Source organism: Capsicum annuum, chromosome 11 (assembly GCF_002878395.1).
Source record: "Capsicum annuum cultivar UCD-10X-F1 chromosome 11, UCD10Xv1.1, whole genome shotgun sequence".
Taxonomy (NCBI): domain Eukaryota; kingdom Viridiplantae; phylum Streptophyta; class Magnoliopsida; order Solanales; family Solanaceae; genus Capsicum; species Capsicum annuum.
Genome location: NC_061121.1, coordinates 25,086,091 through 25,110,081, shown reverse-complemented (window position 1 = coordinate 25,110,081; position 23,991 = coordinate 25,086,091). Strand labels below are relative to the sequence as shown.

The 23,991-nt window shown below is 34.6% G+C and overlaps 1 protein-coding gene across 1 annotated transcript; it reads right to left on the bottom strand.

Moving 5' to 3' along the window:
• Positions 1–8,435: 8,435 nt before the first annotated feature.
• On the bottom strand, positions 8,436–9,941 carry LOC124888808 (uncharacterized protein K02A2.6-like). Its single transcript, XM_047400097.1, has 2 exons — positions 9,777–9,941; positions 8,436–9,002 (listed from the first exon to the last, which is right to left on the bottom strand). The coding sequence occupies exons 1-2, from the start codon at positions 9,939–9,941 to the stop codon at positions 8,436–8,438; spliced, it is 732 nt and encodes a 243-aa protein (XP_047256053.1).
• Positions 9,942–23,991: the final 14,050 nt, after the last annotated feature.

Sequence of the window (23,991 nt, the reverse complement as noted above, 5' to 3'; positions counted from 1 at the left end):
AGAAATTGGTCACCAGTCTACACGAGTCAACCATATGACTCGTATGGTGAAGGTATGAGTTAGCCTCGTGACTCGTAATCTTGTCAGGATCAAAGATGGTATTCACTAGCCAACATAAAGTCTAAACCTATGACTAGTAACATCACCATACGACTTGTAGTCCCTCACTCATAACTTGGACAGAAACTTAGAGAACTAGGCTACTGACCTTACGACTCGTCTTTATATGAATCTTATAGTGATCTTATGACTCTAAGGGTTGAGTCGTACCTAAAACATATTGTCAACCATTTCCATTGTCTTGGTTATAACTACATCATATGACTCATGAGGAGTACTCACGACATAAGGAATGAGTCGTAGGTTCCACAGTGACCTTGAAAGAACAGGGTATTACATTAGGAAAACATGGTAAAGCGCCAACCAAACCATACCTAAAAACATTAAAATTAAACATATCTAAGACAAGCAAATCTACCCAAGTCTCACGCCTAGCAAAATTCATAACACAAGATCGGTACAACTGATCCACCACTAAAGAATATCCTACAGGGGTAGATACACAAATAGGACTGGTAAGAGACTCACTAACAGAATTAAAGCCCGAAGAAAAATATGCAGACACATAGGAGAAAGTTGATCCCAGATCAAATAACATAGATGCGAACATGAAATAAATAGGGACTATACCTGTGATAACAGCATCGGAAGCCTTTTCCTCTAGTTTAGTGGGTATAGTATAGCACTGTCTATGACCATCAACTGCCTGAGTAGCCCCACATCGTAAGCTCTAGTAGAACCTCCACCTCTCACAGCTGAAATAGGATTATCTTTGAACACAAAATCGGGATAGTCCTTGGCCAAATGGCCAATCTCATCACACATATAGCAAGCTCTACGAACCGAATCAATAAGAGAAAGTATAATTAGACCGAAATGACCACCCTAAACTGTTGTACCAGAAGACCTACTACCTGAGCTCTGTAAAGCTACCTACACTGGTCTACCATGATATCTATGAAAACCTCTGAAATCCTTACGTCGAGAAGTATGACCTCTGAACTCATCAAAATGGTGCACCTTCTTGGTGCCTCCCTGAGATGCTCAAAGAATACCCCCTATCATCTTAGCATAATATACTATACTCTAAAAAGAGGCTCCAAATACAACTATCTGAGATGTATCTAACTGAAGAGAGATATCCAACCCCTTTATAATCTTCTGAATCTTCTCATACTCGGTGGAAATATTACCATAGAAATATCTATACAATGAATGAAAGCGTGCCTCATACTCTGCAAGAGTCATGGAGCCTTACTTCAGGTAATCAAACTCATCTCTCATCCAATCCCTCAAAACATAAGGCACAAACCTCTCTAAAAAGGCCTCAACAAACTGATCCCAATATATCTCAGAAGAATAAAAAAGTCTGCAACCAACAAATCACCTCTACCAATCTCTAGTGACATCCCTCAACTGATAAGTAGTATACGCAACACCATGCAACTCAAGTGAACCCAAGTTATGCAAATTATCACGACAATCAATCAAGAACTTAAATGCATCCTCGCCCATGGCACCATTAAATCTATGAAGACCCAAATGAGTGAATCTCTCAAACCTCTTCTGATCCTCAAAAGACATAACTATACTTGCAACAAGAGAAGGCATGGTGAATCTGGTAGGATGAGCTCCCACGTGGGAAGGTAATATATACGAAGGTTGAAATTTTGATCACCGAATACCAAACTCAGATGTAGGTGCTGAAGAAGGAATAACACTCAAAATCTGTAGAGTACCGAAAGTAAAAGTAGGTACTACCGAAGGACCATACATGGGGCTAGAGAAATACTATAAGCAGATTCTAGCACAAATAAAGGTTCAATACTCAGAGTTAGAAAAACACCAGATGCACTTAAATGAGAACCCTCCGAATGGGTAAATAAGAGAATCAACAACCCCTCCAAGACTGGGTAGAAAAACTCAGTGGAACCTAAGTAGGACCCACATCACCAACACACTCAAAACAGGATCAAGGGAGAGTCATCTAGCACTACTCTTGATGGAGAAGATCCACGCGCCTGACCACTACCTCGAGCCTGTTCATAACTCATAACTCGCCCTCTAGACTAGGCTCTCTCCTCAGGGGAAGGCTCCATATCTCTAACCTCATGAGATCTAGTTATCACCATCAACGCCAAAAAGAGTGAAATATGACTTAGAACACAAGGTATAAAGAAAATTCACATGATAAGGAACAAAATGAGAGAAATTTCCTAAAGACATCTAATAGCCTCTCGAATATAGATACGAACGTCTACGTACCGATCCGCGAGACCCTATTAGATATCTCGTGCTAACACTGTTGAGACCATTTAACCTGACTGCTCTGACACCAATTTATCCCGATCCAAAAATCAAGAGTCATGATGGCACTTGTCACGGCAAGCCTTGACAAGTAAGCCTATCACCCAAAATGATATGAAAAGGAAAATAACACCAATAACCAAAGTTGGGTACCTTGAACAAAGTTGAACAACAATAACATAATATAAGCGAAAAATGTAAGACCAAAGATATCATGCCAAACTCCCAAAACCTGGTGTCACGGGGTAAGAACATAACTAGTACAACTCAATGTCCAAATACAAATAATATTTAAAATAGGAAAAACTTTATCTCTGAATACTAATAAAGATATAGTCTAATAAGAAGAGATAGTAGTAGATTCTGAACGCATGAAATCAACCGCTACATCGTAATACATCAAATATCACCTAAATCAACCAATGTGGGGTGCATCCAAACCAAAATCTGCACTGAAAATGTACAGTAAGGATAAGTATGGTCCACTTGTACTCAGTAGGTATCATAATATGACTAAGAAAAGTAGATAATAAAACATACAAGATACACTATGCAATCAAAAAATATCCCACAATGGTAGCCCACACCGTTTTCACTAATAGTTCTATAATACTCACATATATTACAGCAAAATACAAGAAAGAAATAGAAGTATACACTTATATTATATCCAAATAAATAAAAGAAGAGCAAACATACAAATGGACATAAAGTACAAGTAGAGGCAGATAGAACAAATGGATAGATGATAGTCAAAGATGTCACACCCCTTTTACTCTCGGAGGAATCGAGGTCGAACGGTTTTTTCAATTAAAGTGACGGTTTTGAATAGGGATTATATTAATTATAGAGTCCCCACTTGGAATTGAGTTTTGGTGTTCCAAGTCACCTTTTAGAATCCCTAATCAAAAGAAAATGATTCTTTATTATGGTCTACAAAAATAGAAGACCGGATAAGAAATTTTGTTGGCTGAGGAGAAGGTGTGAGGCACCCCTCGAGTCCCGTAGTTCTTGTACGGTCGCTTTTATTGACTTATACTTAACTAAAACTATTTCAATAAATTGTGTTAAGACCTAAATTCGCTCATTTTATTATACTAAAACTCGTCTATTATTTCACATTAAATAAATTGGTGAAATTTTTTTAAAAATTTATCAAGTTAATTTTAGAAAAATATTTACCAAGGTGAATTTTTACATCCTTGTATTTTTAAATGTCTCAAAAAAGATGTGTACACCGCATTCTTAATCAAGACAAACAAATCTTAAACATGTTTAAAAATTACCTAATATTAAGGGTGTGTCTACTCAAAATTCTATTTAACATTAATAGTGATCTAAAGTAATTTTACTTTTCATTTAAAAAAATAAGAATAATAATAATAATAATAAAAATAAAAATAATAGAACTTTATTAATATAACTAATAAAATAATATAATAGTAATATATATAAAAAAATACAAAGTGATTCATATTACAAATTTTGATCCACTAAGTTTAAAAATAAAATATACACATACAGCTTTTAAATACACGCTTAATACAACTATCTAGACTCCATTTCTTTCTCTCTCTCTTTCTCAAAATCACTACTACTAATCAATCCACAAAATGGCATTCTCTCTTTCTTTTTCAGTAACGATAATACTATTGTGCTCGTAATGGTGATTTGGGGTTTTCTCGGAAGTTGTTATTTGTCACCGGCGAAATAAAATGGGTGACAGCACCGAATATGGGCAGAGTGGCGCAGCAGTTTTGGGGTGGTTTACCGGCGATGGGATGGGGAGAGAGGGGTCAACGGCGATGCGAGAAAGGGGAGAGAAGATCGGCAGCGACACAGAAAAGGGGAGAGGGGAAGCTTCCGATTAGATCCAGAACTGAAGAGGTGAGATACACCGGATTTGGTGGGTTTCAGCAAAACGAAAGGAATAAAGAAGGGTATTTCGGCGCGGGGAAGAAGCATGCGGTGACGGTGGACTCGCTAGCCGTTTGGTCGCCATTTTTAAAGGCTTCCGAGAGAGTTTTGGTGGTTGTTTGGCCAAATTTTAGAAGGGTTTCCGGCGAGGAAAAAGGAAGTCCGTGCACGATTGATGGTTGGTTTCTAGCGATAAGTCGTCGGAAAAATTAATTTTCTGAATTGCTTTTCTCCTTTATTTTTAATTTTTTTATTGATTTTTTGTCGTTTATTATACTGTGTGCAATATGTACAGTAAACAAATTGATAAATTACATGTAAGTATACAGAGTGTAAAAGTCAGATTCTGTGAATACATGTGTGTGTTGTGAATATATCCGTTAAAACATGTCCAAGTCCGTTATACTTGGTTTCAAATATTTATATAATCAGATATATAGTATAACTTATAATCATATTAATATCAATAATCAAACTTTTGCATATCAGATGATACATGAAGTCATTGAACAATAATTTATAAAATAACAATACAAAAACAGATAAAAACTTATTTGATGAATTCAAACGATTGTAAGTACAGAATATTGCCATCGAAAACTCAACGAAAAATTGATTTCCACTTCAACTTTTTTCTTTTTTTTGGACTAAGGATTTGCTCTCTGTTAATTTTCTCTCTATTTTTTTTATCTGATACTCTGATGGTGAATGTCAAAAGTACGTACTCTGCAGGTCAAGAGTCCTATTAATAGGGAATTATTGGGGGGGGGGGGGGGGTGAGATAGGGGGGGTAACAGTTACTTAGGATAGGAATGCGTTTTTAAATTTTGAAATAAATTATTACTACTATTTATTTATTTATTTATTTTAAAGACAATAATAAAAATAATAATAATTATAATAGTAACATTTAATTAATTTTATGTTTAATAAAAATATAATAAAATTTACAAATAGTTAAAATGAATAAAATAATACAAAAATTATTAATTTATTAAAATTTAGAAAACAAAAATATATATTTTATTTATTATTAGTTTTGATATCTCAAAATTAACTTTACTTAATTATTTATTTTAAACTAAAAATTTATTAAAAATAAAAATGATAATAAAAAATAATATATGATTAAATATTTAAATTTGAGGGAGGATCAAAAATCACGTGTCTACATTTTTGCCCCTCTTTGCGTGGAATCTCGAAGAGTTTTCATCCAAAGAAGTAGACAAGACATGATTTTTGACCCTCCAATTATTTGAAAGGTAAGGATAAAATAAAATTAAAATAAAAGAAAACAATGTGATCGAGTCCTGTTTTTGGACAGCCTACCTATCCCGGGTTATAAGGGAATCAGCTCACGAGTAGTTCAAGAGTAATTTGGTGAGTGAAAAAATTAAAGTCGAGTGGGATTCTGTCGAGTTTTCGGTTAACAACTTCTGCCTTTACATTCAACTGACTAATAAAAATGAAAAATGAAAAATACAAGTAAAAATTGCAATATCTAGAATCTGGATTCAAGCCTTCGCGACTTGAATTTGAAAATTCACCCTATTCTTCCGGCGGACTCCTAAACTTCCTTTTTCTTCACCCTGTTCTTCAGGAGGGCTCCTGAACTTCCAATTTCTTCACCCTGTTCTTCAAGCGGGCTCCTGAACTTACAATTTCATCATCCTATTCTTCAGACGGGCTCCTAGACTCAAAGAAAATAGTAAAACAGAAAAATAACATCCCATTCTTCAGGAAGGTCCTGGATATAAAATAAATTTTCATTCTTCAGGAGGGTCCTAAGCATAAAAATAAATTCTCATTCTTTAGGAGGGTCATGTCCCATTCTTCAGGAAGGTCCTGTGCATAAAATAAATTCCCATTCTTCAGGAGGGTCCTGTCTCATTCTTCAGGAGGATCCTGTCCCATTATTCTTCAGAAGGGTCCTGAGCATAAAATAAATTTTCATTCTTCAAGAGGGTCCTGTCCCATTCTTCAGGAGGATCCTGAGTATAAAATAAATTCTCATTATTCAGGAGGGTCCTGAGCATAAAAATAAATTTCCATTATTCAGGAGGGTCCTTTCCCATTCCTCAGGAGGGTCCTGAGCATAAAATAAATTCTCATTCTTCAGGAGGGTCATGTCCCATTCTTCAGGAGGGTCCTGAGTATAAAATAAACTCCCATTATTCAGGAGGGTCCTGAGCATAAAAATAAATTCCCATTCTTCAGGAGGGTCCTGTCCCATTCTTCAGGAGGGTCCTGAGCATATAATAAATTCTTATTATTCAGGAGGGTCCTGTCCCATTATTCAGTAGGGTCCTGAACAAAAAGTAAATTTCCATTCTTCAAGAAGGTCCTGTCCCATTCTTCAGGAGGGTCCATGACCGAGATCCAGCATCGAATATTGTAACCATGCTCCTTGCATTGAGAGAAGTATGAAATCACATTCTTTATCTGAAAATAATTATTTCATCTCTGTTCCAAACAATGAAACATTGTGAGTTTTTAAAGCATGTGGTGGTTGGTTTTGTGGTATTTATCTTTTGAAGTGGCCGCTCTCGCACTTGCCATGCTCAACTTTTTTCCAATCCATGATAATATTTATTGAATTGTCATACTTCTGACTCAGAATTCTGACTACTGAGATCCTCAACTCAAATCATATTTCTGTTGTATGATGCTTCTGAGTTTAGCTTCCAATACATCCCTTAGATTTTCACAAGTTTAAAATGGTCAAATCACAATCATCTTAAGTACCTTACTTTTACATTGAAAAGTTATCTCTGTGCATCGACCCTTTGTCTTGCTTTGTACCCTTAAAAGAGTTGGTAGCGAGTTTGGAGTCCTTTCTCACTCGACCTGACGTGAATTTGACTCAAAAGGCAACAAAATTTTTCGTTTGATAACAAGGACACAAAAAATCAAAAATTAAAATAAAACAAAAAGGAAAAGACAATAGCTATCTCTTTTTTTAAAAACAAAGAGAAAACTTAACTAAATGTGGAAATCGATTCTGGTGATTATGACATGGATTTTGAATCAAACAACCAGATCTACCCAGACCAATCATTACAACTTTTGTCCACTTATTGAGCTTGAAATTAAGTCAATCTTGAACTTGTTCCTTCTTGATAACAACCTTTCTTCGGCTAGTAATACCTCAATGGGTTTTTTCCAATGAGCCTATCACTTTTCCATTTCTATCTCAGCTCACAGTCGTCTTATAGTGCCCGAAAGGGTTTTCACCAATACGACTCTCTCATTTTCATTTTTTTTTAAATAAACACCCAAAATATGAAATATCATGCACTCATAACATGTTTAGCCTTTACATTCTCGAATATTGATCCGAAGTTCTTTCTTAGGTTGTAACTTGTCTTTTGGATAGGGTTAGAAAGAAAGGTCGGCATGAGGCTCAAAAATTTATATAACATTGGGTGAAACATTCAAATTTTGGAATCAATTCCTTTAAGAAAATAAATTTTTGCCCCAGTTTCATTTCATTCTGGGTGATTCAAATTTTCTTCTAGTTAAACCGAACTCCGAATTAGGGCTGCCTACGTATCTTGTCATAGCAAGAATCAGGTCAAACGTAGTTCAATAAACATCAATCTTTTGTTTGATTTTGAATTTTTGATTGATTTTTTTTCTGACTTTAATTTGATTCCAAAAGAGGGGTATGAAGAAAAATAAAAGCTCAAAGGGGAAAGCAAAGGTTGATATATTATTCGCATAGTAGAACAAAATGTCTTTATCATTTCAAATCTTTAAAAAATGTAAGTACAAAACATACATAACATAATTGTACATGAATATCATACATAATATCTTTTAACTGCATCAGCATTGACCGGCATTCCTTCCATTTTGCCTTCTATATCAGTCAGATATAATGCGCCATTAGGTAACACTTTCTTCACCATGAATGGTCCATGCCAATTAGGAGAAAATTTGACTTTAGCTTCAATATGATGAGGTAGGATGCGTCTTAGTACCAACTTCAAAATGTCTGTGATGCACCTTTTTGTTATATGCTCGTTCTATTCTCTTCTGGTATAGTTGTCCATAACATACTGAAGTCAATCTTTTTTCATCAATCAAGCTTAATTGCTCTAAACGATCCTTGACCCATTGTCATCATCAATTTCAGCTACTACAACTACTCAAAGAGATAGAATTTCAATCTCCGTAGGTATAACTGCTTCGGTTCCGTATACCAACAAGTAAGGAGTTGCACCAATTGAAATCCAAACTGTAGTATAATAACCCAACAAAGCAAAAAGTAACTTTTCATACCATTGTCGGGAACCCTGCACCATCTTGTAAAGTATTTTCTTTAAGTTCTTGTTGGTAGCTTCTACAACCCCATTTGCCTTTGGGTGATAAAGAGTAGAATTTCGATGCATAATTTTAAATTGTTGGCACACTTCTTGCATCAAATGACTGTTCAGATTTGTAGCATTATCAGTGACAATTATCTTTAGAATGCCAAACCGACAAATAATATTGGAGTGAATAAAATCAACCACTACTTTCTTGGTCACTGACTTGAAAGTCGCTGCTTCTGCCCACTTCGTGAAATAATCAATGGCTACTAAGATGAACCTATGTCCATTCAAAGCCTCTAGTTCAATTAGTCCAATTACGTCCATTTCCCAAGCCACAAAAGGCCATGGAGCAGTCATTGTATACAACTCAGATGGATTGGAATGTATCAAGTATCCATGTACCTGGCATTCATTACATTTATGAACAAAATTAATGGAATCTCACTCCATGGTGAGCCAATAATAACCTTCTCGAAATATTTTCTTTGCCCAAACATACCTACTCATGTGTGGTCCACAAATCCTAGAATGTACTTCAGTCATGATTTTTGAAGCTTCTTTAGCATCTACACACCTCAGAAATCCCAAATCAGAAGTCCACTTATACAAGATTCCTTCACTTAAGAAAAATCCACTAGACAAACATCAAATAGTTCTCTTTTGATTACCATCAGCATGTACAGGATATTTTCCAGTCTGAATATATTCATTGATATCATAGAACCATGGTTCCCTATCAAGTTCTTCTTCAACCATATTGCAATATGCATGTTGATCATGAATCTGTATATGCAAAGGGTCAATATAAGTTTTGTCGGGATGTTGAAGCATCGAAAATAAGGTCGCCAAATCATCAGCAATCTCATTATCAGCTCTGGGAATGTGTTTGAACTTTACTGATATAAATCATTGATAAAGATCTTGCAAACAACCTCTATATGGTAGGAGTTTCGAATCATGAGTCTCCCAATCTCCTTGGATTTGGTGGACTAATAAATCTGAATCTCCTAATACCAACAGTTCTTGGACCCACATGTCAATAGCTAATCTCAATCCCAGAATGCAAGCTTCGTATTCTTCCATATTATTGGTATAGTAAAATCAAAGTTGGGCTGTTATAGGATAATATTGTCCTGATTCAGAAATAAGAAGTGCTCCTATCCCCACTCATTTTACATTAGCAGCTCCATCAAAGAACAACTTACAGCCTGAATGGCAATATTCAGAAACAAACTTATCAACATACAATACCTCTTCATCTGGAAAATAAGTCTTTAATGGCTCATACTCCTCATCTATAGGATTTTCAGCCAAATGATCTGTTAAAGCTTGAGCTTTCATTGCAGTTCATGTCACATAGACAATATTAAACTCTGTGGGCAACATCTGCCATTTCGCTAGTCTGCCTGTGGGCATAGGCTTCTAGAAAATATACTTTAAAGGATCCATACGAGAGATGAGGTAAGTCATATAAGATGGTAAGTAATGTTTCAGCTTTTGAGCTACCTAAGTTAATGCACAACACATCTTCTCAAGAAGTGTGTACTTAGCCTCATAAATGGTAAACTTTTTGCTAAGGTAGTATATGGCCTGTTCTTTTCTTCCTGTAACATCATGTTGACCTAATACACAACCAAAAGAATTGTCTGACACAGACATGTACAATATCAAGGGTCTTCCTGGCTCTGGAGGAACCAAGATAGGCGGATTCAACAAGTACTTCTTAATTCTGTCAAATGCCTCTTGACATTCTTCAAGCCATTCAACTTTAGCATTTTACTTCAACAACTTGAATATTGGTTCATAGGTTGTCGTAAGCAGGGCAATAAATCTACTGATATAATTCAACCTTCCAAGTAAACTCATCACCTCTGTTTTGTTCTTTGGTGGAGGTAAATCTTGAAAAGTTTTTATTTTTGAAGGATCTAACTCAGTGCCTTGGCGACAGACTATAAACCCCAAGAGTTTTTTTGATGGAACTCCAAAAATATTTTTGATGGGTTAAGTTTGAGATCATACCTCCAAAGCCTTTCAAAGAATTTTTTTAGATCCTTGACATGGTCAGACTGCTCTCTTGACTTAATGATCACGTCGTCTACATAAACTTCAATCTCTTTGTGCATCATGTCATGAAACATTGTGGTCATTGCCCTCATGTAAGTTGCCCCAGCATTCTTTAGTCCAAAAGGCATGACTAGATAATGATGTGTCCCCCATCGCATAATAAATGATGTCTTTTCCATATCTTCTAGATCCATAATGATCTGATGATACCCTATATAACAATCCAAAAAAGACGCAAGATCATGTTTGGCATAATTGTCCAATAAAATAGGGATATTGGGAAGTGGAAAATTATCTTTCGAATGCGCTTTATTTAGATCACGATAATCAACACACATCCGAACTTTGTTGTCCTCCTTTGGAACAGGGACAATATTTGCCAACGAAGTAGGATATTAGGCCACTCGAATGACTTTAGCCTCAAGTTGCTTCGTGATTTCCTCTTTAATTTTTACACTCATATCAGTTTTTAGCTTTCTTAGATTTTGCTTGACAGGAGGAAAAGCAGGATCAATTGGCAACTTGTGAACTACCAAATCAGTGCTCAAACCGAGCATATCATCATAAGACCACACAAAGATGTCTTTATACTCATAAAAAGCTTCAATTATAGATTTATTTTGTTATGGTTGAGCATGTACACTTATCTTAGTCTCCCTAATATTTTTATGATCTCCTAAATTGATCGCCTCAGTTTCCTCCAAATTGGGATTTGTCTTATTCTCAAACTGTTTGAAATTTTTGCTTATATCCTCAAATGCTTCTCCTTCATCGTATTCATCTTCTTTATTCATTATTTCAAAATTTGATTGGATTTTTAAATCTGGTTGACAATTTTTCATGCATGTCATATCATTAGAATCAGCATAGAAAGAACTGTATGATAGAAGATAAATAAATAAAAATCAGACTTAAAATAAAATGAAAGGAGACTACACTTTATTAAAAACAAAGATAGAAAGAGTTTTAACCTAAAATACTAAGTTTAAAGATTTGAATTACAATCCTAGAATGATTCAAATTACAGAAGAAGAAACAAACAAACTACTAAGACTGTAAGAAAAACAAACAAACTACCAAGATTTCTTCACAATAGGGAGAGGAGTGGCCTTCCAATTGTTAAGTTGGATATCAGGGCCGACAAACTGCACGTCTGCATTGCTGGTAACTTTTCTAATTTCAACCATATCAGCTTCAATGAACATATTCTAAAAAAGGCCAATCAACTTTGTATCATCATCATTCATTGATTCTGCAACAGGTAACTTGGAGGACCCAACATCATTGACTTTTATGAAAGACTTGTGAAGTGGTGGTATCGTCTTGGTAAGTGTCCATGACTCTTTCTTATGCTTTTTAGCCTTTTTTATATCTTCAGCAGTGGACATGTATCCCAAACCAAAAGTACCAAGGTTTCCATGGAGGTTTATTGGATGAACCCTGTCTTGCAAAAACATCCCTAAACCTTTTCCAGGTTCGAAACCATGCTTTAATATTTCATTCACTACCATAATAGATACAGAGGATAATTATGGTCTTGCGATGATATATCTCTCGAGGATATGCTCAACAGCCACTACCTCAGAAGTTTGATTAATCAATACCCTATTTGCAGTATCTGCTTCGATGGAGAAAACAGAGTAGTCTTTGTACATGGATAAGTCTCCTTCACCATGAACGACTATCTCTTGCCTGTCACATTCGAATTTGACCATTTGATACATCATTGATACGACTGCTTTAGACCTATGAATCCATGGCTTTCCCAATAACATATTATATGAAGCATCAATGTTTAGCACTTGGAAATCCATAGCAAAATCCACAAGCCCGATTGTCAATATGAATTCTATTTCACCATGACATCAGTTTTTGATCCGTCAAAACCCTTGACGCATACATTGTTAGGTCGAATTTTTTCTACATTAACATACAACTTTTGCAAAGTTGTCATAGGACAAATGTTAGCGCCTGATCCTCCATCAATTAACAGTCGAGTGATGATGGAATGCTCATATTTCACAGTAATGTAGAGACCCTTATTATGTCCAGTACCTTCCATAGGTAATTCATCATCTAAGAAAGTAATATTATTTGCTTCAAGGATCCTTTGAATAACTTTTTCCAGCTGATTCACTTTAATCTCACTGGGAACACATGCTTCATTAAGAATCTTCATTATAGCCTTGCGGTGTTCTTCTAAATGTATTAATAAACATAACAAAGAAATCTGTGTTGGTGTCTTCTTCAATTGTTCCACAACAGAATATTCTGGCAGTTTTATTTTGTTTAAGAATTCTTCAGCTTCTTTATCAGTAACAGGATTCTTGAATGTCATTCATTCTTTATTACATTATTTATTCTTTCTTAACTCTACTGGGGCATAACATCTTTCAGATTGAGTTAATCCCCCTACTTCATCCACATCTTTAATCACTTCTTTCCCTTTGTGCATTACCATAACATGATCATAGTTCAAAGGGACTGCCTTGGTATTAACCATAGGCAACTGTGACACTAGTTTAATAACAATGGGAGCTATGGGAGCTCCTTTTATGATTAAGAGAGGCTTGGGAGATCTTCCAGGAACAATGAGCTTTGGTTTTACTTGTCTTGATCCAACATTTTCTGAAATCTCTTTCCCCACTATCAAGGGGACATTGAATAATTTGGGCTTTGTTATTACCACATCTGCTTCTGCAAGTTTTTATTTTGTCAAATCTACAGCATTTGCTGATTTTTCTAAATCAGTTTTAATTTTAATGATCATCTTGAATGATATTGTAGCATCTTCATCATTGAGTATCACTTCGAGCATGTTTGTTACATTATGATCTGGCAGCGGATTTTGATTGACATTTGGACCATCTGGACTTTCTATCATGATCAATTGGGTATTAATCAGCTCTTGAATGGCTCTTTTCAAATACCAACATTTCTCCGTGTCATGCCCTGGGGCATCAGAACAGTATTCATATCTTCTAGAATAGTCCAAGTTCTTCAGAGGAGGATTTGGGATCCTTCTCTCAATTGGGTTTAGAACATTCATTTTCCTCAGCCTATGAAATAAATTGGTGCAAGATATTCCAATAGGAGTGAAACTATCTTTGCTCATGTTATCCCTTTTGTAGTCTGCTCTAGGTCAAAAATTAGACCTAGGAGGGCCTTTTTGAATTTACGAGATTGGTGGATGATTTTGGATGGCTGGTGCATTCCATTGCGGGTAAGAAGGAGCCCGAGCATATGGTTGTACATTGTAAATAGGATATTGGGGGGATGGAATGAAATATAATGGATTTTATGCATATGGTTGATGTGCACCTCTCGAATTTTGTCATGGACTTGGTACGATAGTTGCTACATCCTCTTTTCTTTTCTTTCCCCCGTAACTTCCTACACCACTTTGAATTGCCTATGTTATTGCTTTCAAAGCAGCTTGGCTGATGATCTTTCCTAATTTTATTCTATTCTCTACCATTTCTACAACTTTAATAACTTCAGTAAATGTGCTTCCAATTGTAGAAAGCAAGTGATGAAAATAACCAGGTTCCTGTGCTTGCAGAAAGATATCGATCATTTCAGACTCCTTTATCGACGGTCTAACTCTTGAAGCCTACTCTCTCCATCGGATAGCATATTCTTGGAAACTTTCAGTCATCTTTTTTCTCATGTTAGCAAGCGTAGTGTTATTTGGTACTATCTCAATGTTATATTAAAATTGTTGAACAAAATCTCAAGCTATGTCATCCCACACGTGCCAACGGGAAATGTCTTGGTCAATAAGCCATTCAGAAGCTATTCCTGTCAAGCTTTCTCCAAAGTATGCCATCAATAGTTCTTTTTTTCCTCCTGATCCTCTTAATTGATTACAGAACCTTTTCAAGTGAGCAACAGGATCGCCATGACCTTCATATTTGTCAAACTTTGGAATTTTGAAACCCAGTGGCAGATGGATATCAGGAAACATACACAAATACTTGTATGAAACACTTTTTGGTCCACCTAATCCCTGCATATTTCTCATACTCTGCTCCAGGCTTCTGACTTTTCTAGCTATCTCCTCCTATTCCTCATTCTTAGCAATCTTCTCAACCATGATAGAAGTATCGTGTTGATGAACATGATAATGTGGATTTTGGGATTTGATAGTCATTTCAGGAGGATACAACATATCATGACTTGGTTTCCATATTCTTTGGTACTGCCGGTTGAGTACCAGCAATAGCTGGCGCTACAAAAGTAAAATGCGGGTTATTTGCGACAGACGAATTTGGTAGGTGCATGGTAGAAGTACCAACAACTCTAGATATATTAACAAATGGGCCAAATCTTAGTGGGTAAAATGGATCACCAGTTTGAGTTGGGATAAAATTTGGATCATTCAAAGTCGAAAGTCCAGGGATTGAAGAAGGCGGGGCTTGTCCATTCAACCAAGCTTGGTACATCTCTGTCATTTGTTGTTTCAATGACTTTATTTCTTCCAATGATGCTACTTCCTGCGAAATCAACTGATTTTTCTCTTCTTCACTGTTAAACCCTATACCTTCTCTGCGGGTCATTTTTCTTTTACCCTTGTATCTAGTGTTATATGGATGTGATGCCAGTTTAAACCACAAACCAACCACTAATGACTTTATCTTTCTGTAACCAAGTAGCAAATGGGTGAGTGTTATATATTTAACATATTATAATGTCACGTTATATGTCATGCTTCTATATGCATTTTTTAATCTATCATGGAAGGCTTTGTGTTTCATCCCGGCTTTTGTAGGCATATTTTTTTTCAAAAGTTATGATCGAACCCTTTGGAGGGTTGCCTACATTTCATGCCAGGACATAAATCAGATCTTGCGTAGTTTGGGAGGAATTTAACAAAATGATTGTTTTGTCTCTTTTTTTATTGAAGAAAATAAATAAAGTAAGCGAAGTAAAATATATGTAATATATATAGAGATAAACAGTCAACTTCATTACATTCTATAATATAAATACGACAAAATAACTGACCCAACTCCTAAAATAAAACCTACTAACTAACATCTGAAAACTAAAAGACATAACATCTAAACAAGAAGTTTAAAAACAGAAAAAGAAAAACTATGACAAAGAAAACAACTATCCATTCAAGGAGTCTTCGGCTTAATATGTCCTCCCAAGCTCAAGTATATGTCCTCCAATGAAGTAGTGAAACGTTGTGCAAAAGTTGGTATTTGTGCCAAAAAGTCCTCACGATCCAACTGCTAATAATCCAAACCCATTCTGGATGTATCCTGTGCTACATGGCGGACCTTCCCTCGAAGGAAACTAAAGGCCTGATCCCATTCCTGGGCTATCGATCTCGAAAATCAACCATCTCTCTTGCACGCTGTTCACGACCAGAAGCAACCTCCAACTGTTCTGGCAAGATTTCTTTTTCACGGATCCACTGAGATCTCTCTCGATCAAATTCTTCTTGCATGTTCTTTTTAACTTCTTGCAGTTGCTGTCGACGAGATATGGCAAGTTCTGTAATATGTGACCCCCTAGTGGTAGCCAGTTTGATTTTTCCCCGAAGTACAACCTCAATATCTGCTGATTTAGCTTTCTCTTCAGCAAATTCCCTTTGTTGTTCATCTATTTTTGCCCTGGCATGCTCTAATTCTTCTCCCAAATCTTGGTTGGCCTCATGATGTTATTGCATGTCTCTCTCAATACCTATCCTAATTGCAGCTTTCTAATCTATAGGTCCCCTAACTGATCTTTCTGGTCTAACTGGAGGACTCAACTGTTCTTTAAACCATTCACGGTAATCTGGGTGTACTTCTCCTTCCTCACGCTCTGTCACCATCATTTCAATCATTAAGATACAACAACCTTCCCAAATCTGCTGGGCCAATTCCTCTAAAAGTAGGATATCTGGTCTGACCTCAAATACAAACTCGGTCATATTTTCTGTAATGGGAATTATTTGACGTCTTCCAAGCTGACGTAAAACTCTCAATGGAACATACGGTTGAACACCCCTAATACCCATTAATAATAAGAATGAACGAATGACAGAATTGTGTATGACTTGCCTCCAAGGGAACCAAGGTAGATTCCAAGTGATTTTATCTGCTGTCAGAGAACGAAAAAGATTATCCCAATCTCTAACTCCTTCTGGGAATTTATATTTCTCCAACCTCTCTTCGTAATCTTTGATGCTATTGAATCTTTTCAGATTAAATCTTGCCATTGTAGGACGCTGATAGAGATGCTCCACAATCCACATCTGTAACAAGATATTACATCCCTCAAAAAACCTCTTTCCTTTCTGACAAACAGTCAAAGCAGGGTAGATATCTGCCAGGATCATTGGCACCATAGTGTAATCTTTCTTAATCAGTATCTTTACCACTCCTGCTAAATGAATGTTAATTTTTTGTTCTCTCCATGGGAAGACCATAGTGCCTAAAAAGGCTACCATGAATGCAAATCGTCTGTGAACCTTTCAGGACTCAAAATTCCACTTATTACAGAGCTGCTTACCGTACTTTTTGAACCCCTCTTGCCTTCCGTATCTATCGTACAAAAACTGCAAGGAAACCCAACCTTTTTTATCTATTCTTCTTTTGAGTTCCTTATGTTCATGAGTTTGCAGAATTTGTTTATCGAAATGAGTATCGGGGCTATAAGTTTCTTTCGATGCATATCTCCATATCCAACATAGGCCGCTATCTCCTCTACAGTAGGAGTCAACTCAAAATTCAAAAAATAAAACACATTATTCTTCGGGTTCCAGAAGGTTAGTAACGCATCAATCACCTCCCTATTAGGCTTTATTGTCATAATACTCATCAAAAAACCCAAATACTTATGTATCTCATCATAATCGAATGTATTCATTTCGTTCCACCACAAACAAAGCTGCAAAGGGGTACAATCCATAATCTGAAGCAGTACACTCCCATCTCTCTTTCTCTTTGGACGTTTTCCATGAACAGGGGGAGACATTTTATACCTATTGATAGGGACATAAGATTAATAAATGTCTAGACTTAGATAGAACGTAATTTATCAATTTTGAAAAGAATTTACAACTTGACTTGTGAAACCTAGTGCGACCGTTATTCAGACTTAGTTGCAAAGAATAATTTTATCAAAATAAAAATGAGAAAAACATGAATGATAATATTTTTAGGAAAAACATTTATTTAAATTGACTCTATCAAAAAAAAAATTTACAATAACATACAAATTTAACTATATGTTTAGAGACAATAACCCCCCATAAGTACATTTAAAAAGAACAAAAACAAAATAAAAGGATTTAGAAATAAAGAAAAGAAGAATGATTGTTTTATGTATGAAGTTGTATAAAATTTTAGTCTCACGACCCCTAAAGGTTCAGGACTGTTAAAATATGAGTTTATATATTTTATTATTTTATAAAAATTCAGCTCACGACCCCTAAAAGGTTCAGGCTATTTTGATTTTTATGTTAAAATTAATTTTGAAAATAAAAATAAAAAGTAAAATAAAGATAATAATATTCATGAAAACAATCATTTTTCTTATTATTATTATTTTATTATTTTTTAAAAAATTTCCTTCGATAAATCTGTGAATAAATATATTATTATTATTTTTCAAATAAATGGTTGTATCCTGGGTAGGACTTCTTACGTATCTCACAAAAAGTGAGAACCAGACCCTCGTAATTCATGAAAACTCCAAAAGTATATTATTCTATATTTAAAAAAATATATATTTTTATTTTTTTAAAAAAATAAAATTTTCCTATGAAAAATAATTCAATGAATTTGAGGATAATAAAATTTTTTGCATTTTAAAGTTACCTAAAAGCCGGTCAACAATAAAATAAGTCTTCCAAATAAATGTCAAAGAACACATAGGATGCCCATGTTGGTCTTTATAAAGTAGGTCACCTGTCCTAGACAGACCCGATCCCTGTGCCGAGTCCCGCTAAGTCAAATGCATATGATGCAAATAAAGCGGTACCTAATAGGGATAATCAGATTCTGAGTTTTTAGTTCTTCTAAGTTTAAACCTAATAAGGATAAGTGTCTAGAATGGCTTACTCGAGCGGACACTCGAGCCGGGGAGGGACAACTTGGTTGGTAGCAGGGCAACACCGCCTTCGTTGTCGATCTGAACCCCACCTAACATGTGTGACTATATCCTTCACCAGGTGCCTTGACACTCCGGCTATCTCAAAAGAAGGTGGGATGCAAATGCTGCATTCCCTTTATCCTATTTCAGAGACTCAGAGGGGGTACGCAAGAGAAGACAATTTATAAATACAGTTCAATTAATATCAAAGCGGTAAATAAGTGACAAGTAACACATAAGGCCAACAAACACAATATTAACAATAATTAAAACAAGTATACGTCAATACAAAAAGCTCAAATTATTATAATTTCCCCAGCGGAGTTGCCAGAGATGTCACACCCCTTTTTCGTTCGGAGCAATCGAGGTCGAAGGGTCTTTTCAATTAAAGTGACGGTTTTGAATAGGGATTATTTTAATTACAGAGTCGCCACTTGGAATTGAATTTTGGTGTTCCAAGTCACCTTTTTGAATCCCTAATCAAAAGGAAATGACTTTTTATTATGGTCTGCGAAAATAGAAGACCGGGTAAGGAATTTTGTTGACCGAGGGGAAGGTGTGAGGCACCCTTCAAGTCCCGTGGTTCTAGCACGGTCGCTTCTATGGACTGATACTTAACTAAAACTATTTCAATAAATTGTGTTAAAACCTAAATTCGCTCATTTTATTATACTAAAACTCGTCTATTATTTCACATTAAATAAATCGGTGAAATTTTTTAAAAAATTTACTAAGTTAATTTTAGAAAAATATTTACCAAGGTGTATTTTTAAATCCTTATATTTTTAAATGTCTCAAGAATGATGCGTACACCGCATTCTTAATCAAGACAAACAAATCTTAAACATGTTTAAAAATTACTTCATATTAATAGTGATCTAAAGTAATTTTACTTTTCATTTTTAAAAAATAATAATAATAATAATAATTAATTAATTTAATAATAAAAATAAAAATAATAGAACTTTATTAATATAACTAATAAAATAATATAATAGTAATATATAAAAAAAAAAGACAAAGTGATTCATATTACTAATTTTGATCCACTAAGTTTTAAAATAAAAAATACACATATAGCTTTTAAATACACGCTTAATACAACTATCTAGACTCCATTTCTTTCTCTCTCTCTTTCTCAAAATCACTGCTACTAATCAATCCATAAAATGGCATTCTGTCTTTCTTTTTCAGTAACGATAATACTATTGTGCTCGTAATGGTGATTTGGGGTTTCCTCGGAAGCTTTTATTTGTCACCGGCGAAATAAAATAAGTGACAGCACCAGATCTAAACGGAGCGGAGCGACAGTTTTGGGGTTGTTTACCGGCGACTGGATGAAGAGAGAGGGGTCAACGGCGATGCGGGAAAGGGGAGAGGAGATCGGCAGCGACGCAAGAAAAGGGAGAGGGGAAGCTTTCGATCAGATCCATTGCTAAAGAGGGGAGATACGCCAGATCTGGTGGTTTCCGGTGAAACTAAAGGGATAAATAGGGGTAGTTAGGCGCGGGGAAGAAGGGTGTGGCGACGGTGGCCTCTCTAGCCGTTTGGTCACCGTTTTTAACGGCTTCTGAGGGAGTTTTGGCGGTTGTTTGGCCAGATATTAGATGGGTTTCCGGCGAGGAAAAAGGAAGTCCGTGCACGATTGATGGTTGGTTTCTGGCGATAAGTCTCCGAAAAAATTAAATTTCTGAACTGCTTTTCTCCTTTATTTTTAATGTCTCCGAAAAAATTAAATTTCTGAACTGCTTTTCTCCTTTATTTTTAATTTTTTTTATTGATTTTTCATCGTTTATTATACTGTGTGCGATATGTGCAGTATACAAATTGATAAATTACATGTAAGTATACAGTGTGTGTAAAAGTCAGATTCTATGAATAAATGTGTGTGTTGTGAATATATTCGTTAAAACATGTCTAAGTCCGTTATACATGGTTTCAAATATTTATATAATCAGATATATAGTATAACTTATAATCATATTAATATCAATAATCAAACTTTTGCATATCAGCTGATACATGAAGTCATTGAACAATAATTTATAAAATAACAATACAAAAATAGATAAAAACCTGTTTGATGAATTCAAACAATTGTAAGAACAGAATATTACCACCGGAAACTCAATGAAAAATTGATTTCCACTTCAACTTTTTTCTTTTTTTTTGGACTGAGGATTTGCTCTCTGTTAATTTTCTCTCTATTTTTTTTATCTGATGCTCTCTGATGGTGAATGTCAAAAGTACGTACTCTGAGGGTAGAGAGTCCTATAAATAGGAAATTATTGGGAAGGGGGGAATAGGGGGGGGAACAGTTACTTAGGATAGGAATGTGTTTTTAAATTTTAAAATAAATTATTACTACTATTTATTTATTTATTTATTTATTTTAAATACAATAATAAAAATAATAATAATAATAAAATGTTTAAGAAAAATATAATAAAATTTACAAATAGTTAAAATAAATAAAATAATACCGAAATTATTAATTTATTAAAATTTAGAAAACAAAAATATATATTTTATTTATTATTAGTTTTAATATCTCAAAATTAACTTTACTTAATTATTTATTTTTAACTAAAAATTTATTAAAAATAAAAATAATAATCAAAAAATAATATATGATTAAATATTTAAAATTGAGGGAGGATCAAAAATCACGTGTCTACAAAAGACAGATATATAATTACAACATAGGCACAATAAGGTAAGCGCAATGAAAATGAAGATGAAGATGATGTAATGGATGAGATTGTCGCACAACTACGTGTACACCTATGGAGCTAAAGCTTCCCGACGTAGGACTCATGGGGGTTCGTCAAACTGTATACAATCTATATCTATATCTCTTCCTCAGCATATCTGTCGGGGAGGGTTTCTATAAGATGTCACATTTTTTGTAAGAAAAAGCTGGTATTTTCAATATTTCCACAGTGATACTAATATTTCATGAATGAGTATGATATAAGGATGAAATGCTCACAACTAATCAACATGAGTTTTTCCACATCCAACCAATATACCAACCAAGTGAGCCAAATATCCACTTAATTTTTCAACCATTCATGAAATCCAACACGATTCACATGCCAACAGAGTATGAATACATCACAATATACAATTGATACTACTTAGGCTTCCTCATTAGCAACCTATAATCAATTTCACATATACAAGGCCAACAATATCAAATAAGACTCCACATGATTACGCATAGCAAATAAAATTTCAAAACCATCTAATACATCAACATATAGCCCCCCCCCCCACACACACACACACACGGGCACAATACAATAAACTTAGCCATTTTCATGATTATTTCTCACACCCTTAACATGATTTCGTATCAACATTAACCACCCAACCCAGTCCGAAAGAAGTTAAGTCATAACCTACCTCGAATGTCGAAAATCGGTCTGCAAGCCTTCGATCCAAAGCCTTACTCCCCAAGAATAGACCCAGAATCAACTAAAATATGAAATTATAGAATCTATGCATCAAAAAAAATCCAACGATACTCATATTACCTATTTTCAAGTCGAAATCAAAACGGACCTCCAAAATGAATTTTTGAGAAAGAAGGAAAAAATCATAATTTTATTTCAAAAATATATTTTTCATATTTTTAGGAGTCTACAGCTGAAAACCCAAGCAAAAAGAGTTAAAAAAAAAAAAAAAAAAAAAAAAAAAAAAGAGGGCCAAAACAAAGAAAAATCAATTTCAAGCTTTACTAGATAAAATCCCCGAAATCCATTTTAAAAATCAAGAATTAGAATTATTTTGAAGTTTAAATTGATATAAAATTAATAAAAAGAAGATTAGAAACTTACCCAAGTGACAATGGGTTGACATCGGGGTTTAAATCAAAGAAATACAATTTTGAGTCTTCCGAGCCAAAATCTCTAATTTTTACTTTAATCCATGCTAAAACAAGAAATAGAATATAAAATTAGAGTAACGTAGTTGAAATAGGTGTTTAGAAGCTTACCCAAGCTTAGAAATGGAAGAAATTGCTCAAAAGTGTGAAGCCCTAAGCTCCAAGTCTCGAAAATGAGGCGAAATGGCAAAACATGGGTATATATAGGTTTAAGTCTCTGCATACCTCTCAAAATTCATTCAAAATCTCGTAAACGCAAACGAAATATGCTACCCTATCAAATTCAACACTACGGACTCAATGGCTATATCAGATTTTTTTTAAATATTATTTTTACTAAGTTGACCCTCAAAATCTAAAATCACAACTTTTTGAATCGAGGGTCGAAATGAGATTTAAAATCTATAGAACCATACCAACCATGTTACCACCCTAAAATCGATGTTTTGGATCTTCTGGTGCAATTCATTTTGCCATCCGAAGTACAGATCAAAAGATATTGACTGAAGTCAATTATAAGGCTTCTCAAACCACCAAAAACCACAACATCACATAAATAATACCAAAATGTATCAAAAATCGTGTCAATTATTCTCACACACCAGAAACACCACAATAAAACCACGGGGAAGAATAAAATAGTCAATTCATACTGAAAAATATATTTCACATAATTCATCAAAAATTCAAGTCGTTACACTTTTTTACTTAAAGCCAAAAAAAAAAAGTCTAATAAAAAACAACTGATGAAAAGTTGTTATTATTGTCATCATCTTGACTTGATATATGATATTAAATACACAAAATTTATAATCTATGTATACTTTAACTTTCCTAAATCTTACTCTGTGGGACCATATTATTGTTATTACTGTAACAATTGGCTTACCCAATGCACTGCTTCACTATAATATATTTATTTTCAAACTTAATTTAGTACTTTCAATAAGCCTATCGAAAATATCTACTCCAAAATGTTATTATTATCACCGTCATCTTGACTCTATATATGATACAAAATACACTAAATTTTATGAAGTAAAGATAATAAATTTCATGAAGTAAATAAGACATGACCAAATAGTACATGATACATAAAAAATAAACGGTTACACGTCATTATTTAACACTTTAGCTAAAGTTATATCCTTAAGCCGGTAAGTCATTATTTGTCTATTTTCTAAACTTCCATCTTTCCAACCCTTTTAAATTGTCTTTACCTTTTAATCCATTTGTTTTTATTAGCTACTTACACTTTTACATCATAATACTCTCAAATTTATCTTACGTTACAAATAAAAATGAATATCACCTCTTAATCATTACAATTTTCAATTTGTATTTTGG